Source organism: Notamacropus eugenii, chromosome 5 (assembly GCF_028372415.1).
Source record: "Notamacropus eugenii isolate mMacEug1 chromosome 5, mMacEug1.pri_v2, whole genome shotgun sequence".
Classification (NCBI taxonomy): Eukaryota; Metazoa; Chordata; class Mammalia; order Diprotodontia; family Macropodidae; genus Notamacropus; species Notamacropus eugenii.
This window is the reverse complement of record NC_092876.1, coordinates 241,857,019-241,873,948: the sequence shown is the minus strand read 5'-3', so window position 1 is coordinate 241,873,948 and position 16,930 is coordinate 241,857,019. Positions and strand designations below refer to the sequence as shown.

Below are 16,930 nucleotides of genomic sequence, written 5' to 3'. Positions count from 1 at the left end.
TCCTCAAGAAGTTATCCCAGAAAAGAAAAAGCGTGTGGCTCTTCCCAAGAAGCCAGAGGCCCCACCTGTTGAAGGTATCTGTCACCAGTGAACTAATCATGAAAGAAAACTGTCTTGTCCTCCACTCTTGAAAATCAGTGATGTTTTTACTGACCTTCACAGCTCCTAATTTTAATATTACTAATATCTTTCAAGTGGCTGAACCTCCCGAAGAAGTTGTCCCTGAAAAGAAAGTGACTGTGACTGTCCCCCAAAAGCCAGAAGCCCCACCTGCTAAAGGTATATAAGCACTGCTGAAACAGTTATGAAAGAAAGATGTCCTATCTTCTGTTATTGAAACTGTTTTGATGTGTCTGTTCAATTTCATAACCCTTAAGTATAAAAATACTAATATCTTTCAAGTGTCTGAAGTGGTCCAAGAAGTCATCCCTGAAAAGAAAATGCCTGTGGCTGTCCCCAAAAAGGCAGAAGTACCACCTGCTAGAGGTATATATCACTAGTTAAGTAACTTGGAAAGATGTCTTATCTCTGAAAGTATTTTTATATCTGTTGAACAACATAACCTCTAAGTATAAAAATACTAATATCTTTCAAGTGCCTGAAGCTCCTATAGAGATTGTCCCTAAAAAGAAAATGCCTGTGGCTGTTCCCAAAAAACCAGAGGCCCCAACTGCTAAAGGTATATGTTACCAGTCAAGTAATTATGGGGGGGAAATGTCCTGTCCTTTGCTCTTGAAAATCAGATTGAGGTTTTTACTGACCTCTGTAGCCCCTAATTTTAAGATTACTAATATCTTTCAAGTGCCTGAAGTTCCTCAAGAAGTTATCCCAGAAAAGAAAAAGCGTGTGGCTCTTCCCAAGAAGCCAGAGGCCCCACCTGTTGAAGGTATCTGTCACCAGTGAACTAATTATGAAAGAAAAGTGTCTTGTCTTCCACTCTTGAAAATCAGAATGACGTTTTTACTGACCTTCACAGTTTCTAATTTTAAAATTACTAATATCTTTCAAGTGTCTGAACCTCCCGAAGAAGTTGTTCCTGAAACCATGACTGTCCCAGAAGCCCCACCTGCTAAAGGTATAGGTCACTGATAAACTAATTGAGTGGGGAGGGAGGGACACAGAGAGAGAGAGAGAGAGAGAGAGAGAGAGAGAGAGAGAGAGAGAGAGAGAGAGAGAGAGAGAGAGAGAGAGAGAGAGGAGAGGAGAGGAGAGAGAGTGAGAAAGGTCTTCTGTTGTTGAAATTATTTGGAGTTTTATGATAAACTTCATAAACTCTGAGTAGAAAATACTAATATCTTTAAAGTACCTGAAGTGCCCCAAGAAGTCATCCCTGAAAAGAAAATGCCTGTGGCTGTCCCCAAAAAGGCAGAAGTGCCACCAGCTAAAGGTATATGTCACTAGTCAAGTAACTTGGAAAGATGAATGTCTTATCTGTTAGTGAAAATATTTTTATATTTCTGTTGAACAACATAACCCCTAAGTATAAAAATACTAATATCTTTCAAGTGCCTGAAGCTCCAGAAGAGATTGTCCCTAAAAAGAAAGTGCCCGTGGTTGTCCCCAAAAAACCAGAGGCCCCACCTGCTAAAGGTATATGTCTCCAGTGAAATAGTGCTGAAGAAGTAGCTGTTGTCTGCTCTTAAAATCAGATTGATGTTTTTACTGACTTTCACAGTTCCTAATTTTAAAATCACTAATTTCTTTCAAGTGCCTGAACTTCCCAAAGAAGTTATCCCTGAAAAGAAAGTGACTGTGGCTGTCCCCCAAAAGCCAGAAGCCCCACCTGCTAAAGGTATATAGGTCACTGCTGAAATAATTGTAAAAGATGGATGTCTTGTCTTCTGCTCTTGGAAATATTCTGATGTGTAAAAATACTAATATCTTTAAAGTGCCAAAAGTACCCCAAGAAGTTATCCCTGAAAAGAAAATATCTGTGGCTGTGCCTAAAAAGTCAGAAGCCTCATCTGCTAAAAAGTATAGAATCCTGCTGAACTAATTCTGAAAAAGGGATGTCTTGTCTTCTCTTTTTGAAGCTATTTTTATGTTTCTACTAGTCTTCACAGCCCCTACATATAAAAATACTAATATCTTTAAAGTGCCAAGAAATTATCCCTGAAAAGAAAATGCCTATGGTTGTCCCCCAAAAGCCAGAATTCCCACCACCTAAAGATATATATTGCCAGCCTTTAAATTGTGGGAGGAAATAGGGAGAAACTTTTCTGGCCTGCAGAAATTACTTTTTGCTGTACAAATGTGATTTTGTACTGATCCTGGTAACTCCACAATGTTAAAAAAAAATACTGATATCTTCAAAGTTCTGGAAGCTTCCAAAAAGATTGTCCCTGAAAAGAAAATAGTTGTTTCTGTACCCCCAAAACTGGAAGTCCCACCTGCTAAAGGTATATGTCACTACTTAGAGGAAAATATTTGTCTTCTGTTATCAAAAATATTTTGCTGTTTCTGTTGAAATATATAACCCCTAAATTTAAAAATACTAATATCTTTAAAGTGCCTGAAGCTCCCAAAGAAGTCATTCCAGAAAAGAAGGTGCCTGTGGCCATCCCCAAAAAACCAGAAGTACCACCTGCTAAAGGTATATGTCAACAGTGACTTCACTCTGAAGAAGTAACATCTTTTCTGCTCCTGAAAATGACCATTGGAAACCCCTAAGCATAAAAATACTAATATCTTTAAGTGCCTGAGGGTCTCCCAAGGAGTTGTCCCTAAAAAGAAATACTAGTGTCTGTTTTCCTGAAATCTATCTGTCCTTCGAGCTAAAAGTATTTATTCCCACTGCTCTGATTATGGGGAAAATGTATCAGGCTTTAGAGCTGGAATATCATTGAGTCCAACCCCTTTAGTTTTTAGTTGAAAAAAATGGCCTAGAGAGGAAAGGCAATTTTCCTGGATTCACAAAGGTAGTCAATAGCAGTCAGAATTTGAACCCAGACTCCAAATCCAACACACTTCCCACTTTATGATGCAATATACACTAATTTTTCCACTTGTCTTTACAATTCCTAAATACAAAAAAAAAAAATCTAATATCTTTAAAGTGCCTGAACCACCTAAAGAGGTTGTGCCAGAAAAGAAAATGCCTGTAACTGTTCCCCCAGAGCCAGAGGCCCCACCGACTAAAGGTATAGATTATTTTATTCCTTGGGGAGTTGGGAGACAGAACCCTTCTACATTTGAGATTTATCTTTATAGTCAAAACAGATTTAATGCTTCTCTTAGTTTCTAAATGTAAAAACACTAATCTCTTTAAAGTGCCTGAAGCACCTAAAGAAGTTGTCCCTGAAAAGAAGGTACCTGTGCCTGTCCCCAAAAAACCAGAGGTGCCACCAGCCACAGGTACATGTTGCCATTGTACTAATTCTGAAGGAGCTGATGTCATCTCTTTGAAATATTTGGGTGTTCTACTGATTTTCATAGCACCTAATTACAAAATCACTAATATCTTTAAAGTGCCTGAACCTCCAAAAGAAGTTGTCCCTGAAAAGAAAGTGACTATTCGCAAAAAACCAGAAGTTCCACCTGCTAAAGGTATTTATGTACACCCATCTGCTTCAGAAAGATCTATGCTTAAAAACATGTTCATGCTTCGCTGTTGGATGTTTTCCATTGGTCTGCACCATTTCTAAATGTAAAAACACTAATATCTTCAAAGTGCCTGAACCTCCCAAAGAAGTCATCCCTGAAAAGAAAGTGCCGGTGGCTGTCCCCAAAAAGCCAGAAGCCCCAGAAATTAAAGGTATCAGTCATTCTGGAGGAGGAATGTCTTATCTTCTCTTATGGGGGTGGGGGGAATTGTGTGTTTCTAGTGAATGTTGTAACTACTGTAAGTATAAAAAAATACTAATATCTTTAAAGTGCCTGAACCTCCCAAAGAAGTCATCCCTGAAAAGAAAGTGCCTGTGACTGTCCCCAAAAAGCCAGAAGCCCCACCTGCTAAAGGTATCAGTCACCAGTCATTCTCAGTGAGGAATGTCTTACCTTCTCTTATTGGGGGGGATAAAATGTGTGTTTCTAGTGGATGTTGTACCTACTATAAGTATATAAAATACTAATGTCTTTAAAGTGCCTGAACCACCCAAAAGAGTCATCCCTGAACAGAAAGTGCCTTTAGCTATCCCCCAAAAGTCAGAAGTACCACCTGCAAAAGGTACTCATAGCATATGCTGTGCTTGATAGTGTCCATTTGTCTTCAGTCTTCTAAACCGAAATATACTAATATCTTTAAAGTACCTGAGGTTCCAAAGGAAACTATCCCAGTCAAGAAGGTGCCTGTTGCCGCTCCTCCCAAGCCAGAGACTCCACCACCTGAAGGTACATGGCAAAAACAGACCAAATTAGGGAGGAAAGTCTGTCTGTCCACCTGTATTATTTTTTTTTTTGTCCAGAGAATGTATTTCTGCTCAAATGTTTTTTGTAATTTCTATGTAAATTTCTAACAGTAAAATTAGCTAATATCTTTAAAGTGTATGAAGAGCCAGAGGAAATTACTGAAGAGGTAACTCTAGAGGAAGTATATGAAGAAGTATATGAAGAAGCATATGAAGAACCAGAACCAGAGCCAGAGCCTCCCCCTCCACCACCCAAAGGTACCTATGAGCCTTGCTCAAATATTTCAGATTCAGTCAAGATTCTTAATTCTTTTTGTGGGTCTTGGACCCCCTTTTCAGTCTAGTAAAGCTTACGGGTTCTCTTGTCAGAATATTGTCTTTAAATGCATAAGATAAAATACATAGGATCACCAAAGAAACCAATTACACTGGAATGGGATAGCAAATTATATTGAAAACTAGTTCGTGTTCAACACCAAGTTAAGAACCCTACCTTCAGAAAATGATGCTTACTACCAATATTCAAAAGTTTGTGTATAGTGAGGTTATTTTATGTTTCCTACCTGTCTTACTGTTTCTAAAACATGAAAATACTAATATCTTTAAAGTGCCAAAACCACCTCAGAAAGTGGTCCCAGAAAAGAAGGCCCCTCCACCTGTTGTCAAAAAACCTGAGCGACCACCTGCAAAAGGTACTTATAATGACTAATAACGTTCTTCACATCTTTATGTCCTGTAAATATACCTTTTTTATTTGTTCTCAAAACTGTGATTTTTTAAAACTACTAATATCTTTTAAAGTGCCTGAGACACCCAAGGAAGTGGTCCCAGAAAAGAAAGTACCCCCACCTGTTTCCAAAAAGATAGAAATCCCACCTGCCAAAGGTATATATAATTCTATTGGGAAGGTTTTGAGTTTGAGGGAAAGGACATGGGAGGAGGATTCTGTGGGTCTGGAAAATTACTTTTTTTTCTGTAAATATGATTCTTTATAAGTCCTAAAATTCAAAATACTAATATCTTTCAAGTGCCTGAACCTCCCAAGGAAGTCGTTCCTGAAAAGAAAGTGCCAGTGGCTGTCCCCAAAAAGCCAGAAGCCCCACCTGCTAAAGGTACAGACTACTGAGTTAACTCTGAAGAAAACCATTCTCTTCCAACCCTGAAATTTATGTGTTTTGTATCAGACCTTCTTTTTCCAGTACTCTTGAAAAATATGTTTATAATTTTTTTAGAAAATTGGATTTTAAAAAATTTTAATGTGACCAAAAACCCCCCTTTCCTTTAGCAACTTTTGATAAGTTCACTGCTGTGTTTGAATAGAATTTTTCTTCTTTATAATCTATATTCCTTTCCTGTCATTACCCTTTTTGACCTGATTCAGTGACAGACTTTTATTTATGAATTCTTCCTGTCTGGATCAGCTACCTAGGCAGCTGTACAAAATCAGAACCCTACTTGTGTACTCATGTTAATGTCACATACTTCTCAAGTGCCCAAAAGTAAAATTAACTAATATCTTTAAAGTGCCAGAGGTACCAAAGAAACCTGTCCCTGAAGAGAAACCTGTTCCTGTTCCCGTTCCCGAGAAAGTGGAGGCTCCTCCACCAGAAGGTATACATGGGCCCACATATCTGTTTACTGTTTTTGAATACTTAGAATTGGGACTTTTATTTCTCTTCCTTTCTCTTGTTTCAGCTTAATGATTTCTTAAAGATTTATCTCATATTAGCATTCTTGTTTAGCTCTGAGAATTCCCAGATCTGTTAGTTTGGTTAATCTGATGAGAATAATCTGAGTATGGCCAAGGGACCAAAATGAAACCACCTTTCTCTAGTGTATACAGTGGTTAATAAAAGAGGGAGGATGACTGGTATGAATGAGAGGATAGAACATGAACCTGAATGAGAAAATGACCTACAAAGAGGCGTATGTGTTCATGCAAATAAGAAAAAAAAAGGAAAATAAATAAAAATAAGAAAAAAGTAAAGTGTTAGCTAGCTAGCTTTTAATTTTTTTACTTTTAATCAAACTAGAAATAAGCCATTGGTAGGAAGGCTATTTTGTCATCCATATGAAAAATTAGAAAGGGAGAATTTGAAGGCAAGAAGGCAAGTAGTGGTCCAGCCTACGTAAGTGTTTATGAGGACCTGAACTTGGGTGATGGCAATTGGAGTAGAGAGGTGATTACTGGTACAAAAGATATTTCAGGAAATGACAGGACAGGCAATTGGATGTAGGTGAGGGGAAAAAGAGAGGAATCAAAGATGATTTCAAGTTTTTGATTGGTCCAATGGTAGTTGTTAACAGAAACAGGGAATCCAGGAAAGGCAAAATGCTGTTCCAATTTAAAATATCAGTTCTTCATATGATGTTACTCAATTTTAAAATGATAAAGTCTTCTTTGATGTGATTTTCCCCATATAAAATATGGGATCATCTGTATGTGTGTATACGTATACCTGTATGTTTGATACTGTTGTAAACTAAGTGGTTGGCATTTTTGTGTCTATTGATACAGTTTGTTAACTTTGAAAATAGCTGAAGATAAAATTAAAATTAACTAATATCTTTAAAGTATATGAAGAACCTGAAGAAGTTGTTCCTGAAATAGAAGAGCCTGAAGAGGAAATCCCAGCTGCTGAGGAGGAAGCACCTGTTCCTATTCCTGAAGAGCCAGCCCCACCACCACCACCTGAAGGTATAAGCCAATACGAATTATATTTTGGAAAGTCTTTGACTCTATTAAAAAGACTGCTTATCTTTCTATTAAAAAATCAAAGAGAATTCTGCCTCTTTGCATGAAGTCATCAATCACTTATTAAGCACCTACTGTGTACTAAGGGCTGGGGAAACAAAGAAAAGCAGAACACAACCCCTGCTCTGAGGAAACTCATAGTCTAATGGGTAGAACAACATGCAAACAACTATATTCAAATAAGATATACATAGGATGGGTTGGAGATAAACTCAGAAGGAGTTTACCTTTATTAAGGTAGATCAGGAAGAGCCTAAAAACTGTTGATTTCCTGAATATTAGATATTATTGGGTGTAAAAAGCTATTCAGCAATTAAATTAATTCAGCATCCATCTGCTAAGCCATCTGCAGTGTGCTGAGCAATATGGTATTTTCTGAGGGAGATACCACAAGCTTAGATAGGTTCCTTGCTTCATGGAATTTAAAGTTTAAAAAAAATAAGGGGAGAAAGACAGGTGAAAGTTGTTTCATACTCAAGAATGCAAAGTATTTGATATTAGGCATTCATTTTAACCATGAGGCCACCACCCAGATAATGTGTATGTTTGCAATCTTTCCATTTGTCAGCAGTCATCTTTCTTGGTTCTCCAAGTCTGATGCTAAGTACAATTTGTGAAGCTTTTAAATATTATTGAATCTAAAAGAAACTCTTGTCTTTAAAGTGCCTGAGGTACCCAAGGTCATCCCAGAAAAGAAAGTGCCTGTTGTCAAAAAACCAGAACCTCCACCTGCTAAAGGTACATTTGGAAAGGGGTTAATGGTGAGGGTGGGAGAAGGAGGGGTGGGGAATATTTAGCCCTTCTTGTAGTGATGTCTGTGATCTTATCATTTTCCTTGCTTGTGTTATATGGAGTGTGTGTTATGATCAATATGTTGTCTAGATACGTAAGTCACTTTTTGCAAAATATTTCCGATGTCTTTCAAATTTCAAAAATTTAAACGAAACTAATATCTTCAAAGTACCTGAGGTGCCAAAGAAAATTGTCCCAGTGAAGAAAGTTCCTGTTCCTAAGGAGCCAGAAGCACCACCAGCTAAAGGTATCTATATTATTATTGCTATAATGATGGTGAAAAAAAATTCTCTTCCTCTAATCTTTGAGTCTTGTACAACCTCATAAACTATGTTTTTTGTTATTCTGTATGATTTCATTTCTTTATGTTTTTCTGCTTGTGGCTAATAATACTTTGGTTTGTCCCAGTTAATATTAACCCTGTCACAGTAAGTTTGATTTTCTTTTTGTTCCTAACACTTTGTAAATTCTTGGAATTCTTCAAAAACAACAACATCAACAAACTAATATCTTTAAAGTGCCTGGATTACTCAAGAAAGTTGTCCCACCAAAGAAGGAACCTGTCACTGTCACCAGAAAACCTGAAGTCCCACCAGCTAAAGGTATATGACACAAAGAAAAAAAAACTCTCTTTTTCTTTGGCAGTTACAGATCATTTGAGTGTTACTTTATGTTGTGAGTTTTGTATAAATTATGAGCCTGTTTCTGCCAAATCAAGTGCCATAAGAGTATAATGGTGTAATGGCATGTTTTGATAAATGAATGAGTGAATGAATGAGGGTGAAAGCAGAAGAGAGAAGGAGACATGAGACTTGAGGAACATGAATGAGAACCATTGTTGTTGATGTCTGTTGATGTCATGCTTTGAGAGAGTTCTGTGGAATGTTGTCCAATAATGTTATGTCAGACCAAGAGCTTTCCTTTGTGTTACACCGTTTGGACTTTCTAGAATTTTGTGTGCTTCTTAAATTCTTAAAAGTAAGATAAATTAATATCTTTAAAGTGCCTGAAGTACCCAAGATAAGTGTTCCAGAGAAGAAGGTCCCCATTGCTGTTCCTGAAGAACCAGAAGTTCCACTTGTCCAAGGTACCCAGAGCTACTACTACTTAAGTCATGAACAGATCACCATCAAGTTATCTTCTTAATTATCTCTCTGACCACAAAACTGAGTCTTGTATTTATTCATTGTCTCTTATTATATTGAGATGGACAAGATATGAATGCTGAGTACCTAGGGGACTCTTTAAGGGGGAAGGGGGATTTGTTGAGTATGAGATTGCTGTTTTGCATCATAACATTAAAAGAATTGTAGCAGATTTGGTGTTGGATGCCTTCTAAAGTGAAATCATATTTTTCAAGTGGAAGAGTCTTTTGAAGAGGTTATTTATGAAGAAAAAGCATCCATAACCATTGGTAGGAAGGAGACTCCTCCCACTGAAGGTATTTTTTTAAATCTTATGTAAAATCTGTGTTAAGAATATCAAAATATTTAGAGGATTATATATCTCACAATAGTAAATCTTAAAATAGTTCAGTCCTCTCTTTAATGATCTTTCAAATATTTATAATCTTATTAGAGCTAGAACAGTTGATATGATCATTTGTTGCTAATAATAGATAGATAGACAGACAGACAGATAAATGATTCCCACAGACCAGAAAATTATAATCTATACCACCACTGTGGGAAAACTGAAATTGTCAAAGCCAAATGGACAACTAAGGATACCTTAAAAATTATATTTTCTATCTCCTCAGAACATACAAAATAAATGTCTTTAAAAAAAGAGAAAAATCCCTAAAAATATGCAGGAGGTTTATGTTTCAAGGCAAAAAAATATTTTACCAGACTGCAACTCTTTGAGCTTGTAGGAATGTATGTTTATCTGTGTATGATTGTTAACTGTAGTTTTTGTATCTCAGCGTCTTATACAACTGGCATTTTGTAGGAAGGAAACAATTCTTTCACCCTCTGTCAGTTATAGTTAATTTTCTTAATTTGGGGGGAGGGGCGTGCTAAGGAAGAGTGAGACAAACTATTTGTAAAATCATGAGTCATGATAAAAGACAATTGTACTAATACAGTGGTCTTTAAAAATGACAATCTTATATTCCTTGTCAATATTCTTTAAAGAACGTGAAATCATAAAGCACATTGAGCCTGTGGCACCAGAGCCTGAGCCAGAACCTGAAGAAATACCCGTGAAAGGTATTCAGATCATTAGGCTTAAACCTATGCCATCTCCCATAATCTTCTTCATCTTGAAATAGTATTTTTCATAGTGTGCCGCCAAATTGTACGTCTCATTGAATCTGTCCTTGAGATACTCTTGTTTTGAATGTGCACTAAATTCTTATAATTCAGTGTCATTTGTACAGTATATTTCATGTCAAATGTGACTTGTCTAAATGTGTTTCATGTCATGAAAAAAGTCTGCCGTATCTCTCATTTTCTGTATAGAAATGTCATTTGTTTCATGTTATGCTTAGATAAGAAGGCATCTTTTTCTCATCTTGACATACCTTCATAAATGTCTGCTAACTCTCCAATAATACTCTTTCAAATAATAGAACCTGAACCAGAAAAGAAGGTTCCTGAGAAACCCAAATTCAAACCACCACCCCCGGCCCCTGTTGCACCAAAGGAGCAAATCAAAGAGCAAATGGCCCAGCTTAAAGGTACCAAGGCGACTGACGCAAAGTGCTCTTAACCTGCTTCCAAACTTCTGATTGAATTTAGTAGTGCTTCCAAAACTGTGCACTATTTTGGAAATATATTCTTTCAAATATTATTACTCATGACTTTTTAAAACCAAATCAGGTGCTTTTCTGCTGTTTCTAACGCTTAATTTCCGTCTGAAAAACAAAATGTTCGTTGCTGCATAATAAATCCAAGGGACTGTGCTAAATGTTCAGGGGTTGGGCGGACAAATTATAATATAGTGAAGGGATAAGGGAAGTACCAAACATCAGTAATACAAGGTAGATCATTATGTATGAAATTAAAATGTTACAAAGATGGGGTCCCTGAAGGTCGAGAAATAACGTCACATTGGGGAGGAGGGGGGTAGGTATGGTTATGATTTCTTGAAGGATGCTAATCTTGCTAACCTGAACGCAAATGAAGAATTAGGCATTGTCTAGTGCCTATCAACAAGTGTTTGATGCAAAGATATAAAAAATGCCTATTTAGATAAGTTCTTCATTTGTCTTATATGATTCTTGTTCTGAAACTTTCCATTCTAATTTCTTAAATTCTTTCTTTATTGCCTGATTTCCAAGCCTGTTTGCCTACTCGTTGTGGTCTTGAGCATGAGGAATGCATATGTGAATCTTTGAGATGTTTCTTGCCTTCATAGTAGTATTATTTTGAGAGATTCATGCCAAAGGCCAAATTTTGTAAAGAAGGTTATGTCCCTCCAAACTTTCATATGGGCAAAACATTTTTATGGTGCCATAAACCTGATAAGTATTCATTAGTCGCTTCAGAAGCACATACAAAGGCTCTTGCTGTTGAACACAAAATAATGTCATACAACTTTCATTTTAATCCCATGTAATGATCATCTGTCTGTCTGAAAGGAGGGTTCAGAGATCATTCAGGATCTCTGGGTTCTGTTCCCAACTTTCCATTGCTTAATCCATTAGATAGCAGTTTCTACTTTTTGTTCTTTGATTTCTCTTTCTATGAAGTTCTACAATATGTCTTGATTTTGCATACATATATATATATATCAGAATTTCTGAAAGCTATTACGTAAAGAGAAAAGATTACTAGCCTTCATATTTTAAACATCTTAAATACTTAAAAACTTAAATACCCTAAAGTATTCTGTCATACAGTGTCATCAGATTTTCCAGACTAAATCATTCCAGTTATGGATACATATTTCCCCCAACATTTTAAAGGAATACTTGAAAATGTCTGGACTTCTCCTGCAGTCTTAAGTTTTCTTCTGTCTTTACCTGTCTGTAGAGGAGATAACTTTCTAGTGACATTATGTAGAATTTTTATACCCCTCTTGAAATACACCTATCTGAACTGAATGAGTGAAGATGTAATGAGGAATTAATTGTTCTTGGAACTGTAATGGTAGCAGATTGGCCTTAGGGTACGGGAAGAGAATGCCAGAGTTTATGTCAAAGTTAATTTTTTTTTTTTTTTGCCATTTTCCTGATGACATGAAGCCAGAGTGTGGCAAAATAATTACCAAAATCTCCTATCTTCAGCCCCCATAATGGGGCTTATTTCAATTCTATCTCAACAATATTGGGAGACTTAAATTTAATCAGCCAGTTGACAAGTTAAGTTAAATTGAGGGCTTTTAGCTCCATTTAATGCCACAAATATTGATTATGTGCAAGGCACTTTGGAAGGGGCATTCATTTATTCATTAATCATTGCCTCACTAGGCCAAAAGTCTTAACCTGGAGTGTATAACTTATACCTAAAGAGAAAATTTTGCCTTCTGAATCTGACACTTTCTACAAGAGATCAAAATAATCTTCCTGAAACAATCTTGAATTTAACCTTCCATCTCTAATTCTGGCTAAAGCTAAAGTATCTTGATAGTTTGAATGCTTTCTGTATCTTCTTTGGCGTTTTTGGCTCTTAACATTGAGTGGCTCTTAGTAAAAAAAATATGTTCTTGGGACTGGGATATTTTTCTTAAATCTCTTTTGAATAGTAGTTTCAAAATGCAACTATTAAAAATTCAATCATCTTCTTTAAAGCTGTTGTAAAGAAAAAGCCTCCTGAAAAACCTCCAGAAAAAGTTCCAGAAAAGGTGGAGTTTGCTCCTCTAAAAGGTATCTTGTCAATGCAGAAAAATATATTCATATACATTAGAGATATACTGGCATCAGGGTTTTGGTCTTCTTATTTTACGTCTCTAAAATGTATCTGGTCATTATGGAAAATATATTCATATACAGATGCCTCCATCATGCTTTCTGCTCCTCTCGTATCTGTAGAACTCTTGTTTTCACAGCATATTGCTTTGTGTACCCATCATGATCATGCCAACGTCATCCATTCGCTCCTTTTTTGTGGCATTCCTGTCAAAAAGTCAAGGGGGTTACTGTCTTGATTTTCCAACAGTTGTATAAACATTAGACATATACATATAAATTATATCATGTTTTCCTCAACTTAATGTACCTCCACTGAATGGCTGGACATCTGTAATAAGAGGAAAGAAATGTTCTAGGTGAAGATGTTGATTTTCAAACTGATAGAAATCTTTAGTTTTCACCTCTATACCATCATTTTGACAAAAGTTATAAGAACTAATGCAAAAACTTTCTTTTACATAACTGAAGATTATGAATATGGGGGGGGAGGGAGGGAGGAGTATCTTTTCAACTGTATCATGATTTTTCTCAAGGAATATATTTAGTTTCCTCTTAATTCCACAAATATTTCTGAAATGCAGCAAACTGAAATGGAATAGTCTTTAAGAAAAGGCCAGCACAATTATAGATCAATAATTTTGAGAGTTTCTTTTGCTTGCTTTACTTTTCATTTTTAAAATTATATTCACAAATAAAATTAAGGCAGGTCTGTTGAAAGAAATGGTAATATGTTAGTAGAACTATGATTTCATTGGTGGGGGACTTTTCCCCACCAATGTGGGTTTCAATCTCTCCATGTCTTTAGTAGTTTTCATGATTTTCTATGATCAAAATCTTCATCATCATCATCATCTGGTAGCCAGCTTCCTGGTGATAAAAGCTCTTTGACTTTTAATTAGTGCTCATACCCCAGTAGTCTTTGTGCCAAAATGAGGCATCACAATGGGAATTTAGTGGAGAATCCATTACCCCATTTAACAGAAGGAATAAAAATAAAATTGAACTTATTTACAGTAAATATATCTGATGGCGTTACCCTATGAATAAACAAAATTAAACCTTTAGGGTTGAAGGTTTAGATGTTGGTTCTACTGCTGATTCACTTGGCGACTTTGGTCACTTTAAATACTTTGTATCCATACTTTTCTTATCTTTAAATTACGAATAATAATGACTCACAAAATAAGGCATTAAAACTTTTTAAAGATGTTTTAAAATATTCAGACCACTACAATGGTATATAATGAAATCAGATCCCAGAGCTCAGTAATATATCTACAACAAAATAATCACATAAGAATTTATATTGCATAAAATTCACCCTCAAAACTGGGAATTATAAAAAGAGACAAATTGCAGTTTTTCTAAGCCTCTCCTATAGTGAATAAAATCATTTTGCTTACCACCATGTTTGACCCATGAAACTGATTAGGTTAAACTGATTAAGTTAAAAAAAAAAGAGTTGCAAATCAAGCCCTATGAAAAGGTATTAAACAATAATACATTTTTCATCATAAATTTTTAAAATTCATTTTAAGCCTAAAAAATATACTTACAAGACATTAAGAAAATATATTTTAGTTGTTTATTATAAGTAATTTCTTGGAAAATATTTATATGTGGTTTTATGTATATTTAAATTACATTACATAAAAAATGAAGGGAGGTTCTTTTTATCACATAACTATTTTTAATGAATCAGAAATGTCTCACTTGAAGCATGAAATACCACATACCAAACAGAAATTCAGAGTTCATGTCATGGTCAGTGATTCTAATTTCACATCATATAGATTAATAATATTTTAAATTTAACCCTTAGTGAACCAACAGTTCTTAGAATATAGAATTTTAGTCCTTGGAGAAATGTTATATTTCGTTACCTGATGTTCAGTACTTTACTGATGACAAATCTCCCTGTACCTATCAAATAACTTTTGTCACTTCTACCATACTCAAAGTTTACTAAGCTTGATAGAACCTTGAGAACTTTCAAGGCTGACCCAGCCTTGGAGAACAAATCCAGAGTTATCTCTACCCCCAAACTGCAACATAAAAGTAGTCCTTTTTAATGGAAGTTTAATAAAGTTAAACAATAATAATAAACAATGACCAATTTTGCATGGTATTATAGATCCCACCATATTGCATTATGCTGTATATGTGCACAACTTTATGTTAAATTCAGAAAGTTAGTGTATATATTTATACATTTTTGTATAATTTTATGTGATTTATATAATTACATGTATAAACTTATATAATTTTTATATAATTAGCAATTCTTAGTGAGCTTATAAGCCTGTAGTTTCACAGTAAGGCTGGGTAATGGACATTTTTGGGAGAAAAGTCTAAATGATAACACATTAAGTATTATAATATTTATTGTAGATGTCAATTATACTTGTGTGCTATAATCCCTTCTTGATGATATGTAATAGTTAGACATTATGTTTTAGGGATGATTTTTGTTGAGCATATTTGGGTTTTTTTAATGCTCTAAAATAGTTTCACAATTTGCAATCATATTCTTTTAAGCACCTGGTGAAAAGAAAGTTCGAAAATTACTTCCTGAACCTGAACCTAAGCCAAAGGAAGAAGTGGTTTTGAAAGCCGGTATAGTATATTTGACATCATAGCAAATTGGGGAGACTTGAAAGCTTACAAAGACTTTCTTACAAAGACTTACAAATTTTAAAAATGATTTTCTTATATTTCAAATTAGTTAGAATTAAATTGATATGAAGGAAATTATTGTAAAGTATAAACTTTTAAAAATTGTTAAGGAGACAGAATCTTTGTAGACTTTCAAAGAATTTTGAAATTAATATTAGGATATCTTACTAAAATTAATGTTTAAATTTATGATAATGTAATAAACTAATAATAATGAGGACAGCATTATTTCTAGTCATGGCATCTTATAAATTAATCAACATAGCAGAAAGTTGCATTCCGGTAAACATTTAGTCATTAACTTAATATATGTGTTAAAGAATGAAAGAGGTTCACCAAATCTAATCTGAATAATACTAGAATGTAATTAACTTTCACTTCCTTTTTATAAAATAGTTTTGAATTAACAGCACATTATTAAGCACAAGAACTAAGGGGGATTTTTTGTAGTGTTGGTGCTGATGCCTCCTTATTGCAGGGGTTTTTAACTTTTTTATATGTGTCATGGATCCAGGAGTTTTAAATTTGGGGGTATGAGCATTTACACCTTGGAAACTGGAAAATGCTACAAATCAGGACTTGATTTATTTTTTGGTGATTGATTAGACTTAAGAAACTGATGGACAAAATGTTAATAATGCAAACTACATTTAAAAGTTTCATGTGGATATACTTATAAATATACATATGAATATATACATACATATATATTTCCCCCAGAGAGTCGGACATTAAACGTTTACCAGCATACCTCTGCATGGATCCTTTTGGCAACCGGAAGAATCTTTCCTCAGAATAATATTTTTAAATGCATAAAAGGAAATATATAAGATTACAAGGGAAATCAATTATATTGAAATAGTTACCAAAACATTTTTTTAAAAAACAAATTCATTGATCCCAAGTTAAGAACCCCACTTAGGAAGTCACTCTCAAGGCATCTATTATAGTTGTATCCCTTATACAAACCCCACTAGTACCTATTAAGAATCATTTTTTTAGGAATTCATACTTTAAAATATTTTTAGAGTGTGGTGCTATTTAAATTAATATAGTACTTGGAGTCTTTTTCCTCCCCAGTATTTAATTAGAGGGATGAAGACTGTAAATACAGTTATTCTAATGACCATCAGAATTTTGGGTTGCTTTAAGTTCCTCTATAGGCAAACATGCCACAGTGCTAAGTTGCATGCTGTCTGTTTTTCTGTGCTTTGTACACTATGTGTGAATTTCAGTCTCATCTTCATGATTGCATCATGGTTTACAAATAAACCTTTTTGTCTTTAAAGTTCTTAGAAAGAGACCTGAAGAAGAAGAACCTAAAGTAGAGCCTAAAAAAGTAGAAAAGATTAAAAAACCTACAGGTAGGAAGAAAAATTATAGTGACAGTTTGTAAACCTATTTTTTTTTTAACAAAATGAGAATACAAAAGGTTTATCTCGTAAACAGAAATTAAATTAAATGTCAATATTATTGTCATCCATTGCTCATTATTTCATCTGTAAT

The 16,930-nt window shown here is 34.9% G+C and overlaps 1 protein-coding gene across 50 annotated transcripts in view; it reads left to right on the top strand.

The window, feature by feature from the left end:
• The window catches only part of TTN (titin), a 325,993-nt gene that overhangs the window by 178,737 nt on the left and 130,326 nt on the right, over positions 1-16,930 (top strand). For 38 of the 50 annotated variants that reach the window (XM_072612482.1, XM_072612462.1, XM_072612461.1 and 35 more), the window contains 13 exons: positions 5,375-5,458; positions 5,871-5,957; positions 6,922-7,044; positions 7,765-7,839; positions 8,063-8,140; positions 8,412-8,495; positions 8,897-8,980; positions 9,254-9,334; positions 10,029-10,103; positions 10,466-10,573; positions 12,629-12,703; positions 15,287-15,364; positions 16,714-16,788. In XM_072612482.1, coding sequence (XP_072468583.1) covers positions 5,375-5,458; positions 5,871-5,957; positions 6,922-7,044; positions 7,765-7,839; positions 8,063-8,140; positions 8,412-8,495; positions 8,897-8,980; positions 9,254-9,334; positions 10,029-10,103; positions 10,466-10,573; positions 12,629-12,703; positions 15,287-15,364; positions 16,714-16,788 — 1,107 coding nt within the window. Of the gene's footprint in view, positions 1-1,708; positions 1,793-2,509; positions 2,594-3,270; positions 3,355-4,245; positions 4,330-4,481; positions 4,605-4,954; positions 5,039-5,147; positions 5,232-5,374; positions 5,459-5,870; positions 5,958-6,921; positions 7,045-7,764; positions 7,840-8,062; positions 8,141-8,411; positions 8,496-8,896; positions 8,981-9,253; positions 9,335-10,028; positions 10,104-10,465; positions 10,574-12,628; positions 12,704-15,286; positions 15,365-16,713; positions 16,789-16,930 lie in introns of all 50 variants that reach the window. The other 12 variants (XM_072612492.1, XM_072612489.1, XM_072612506.1 and 9 more) reach the window with 11 other exon arrangements.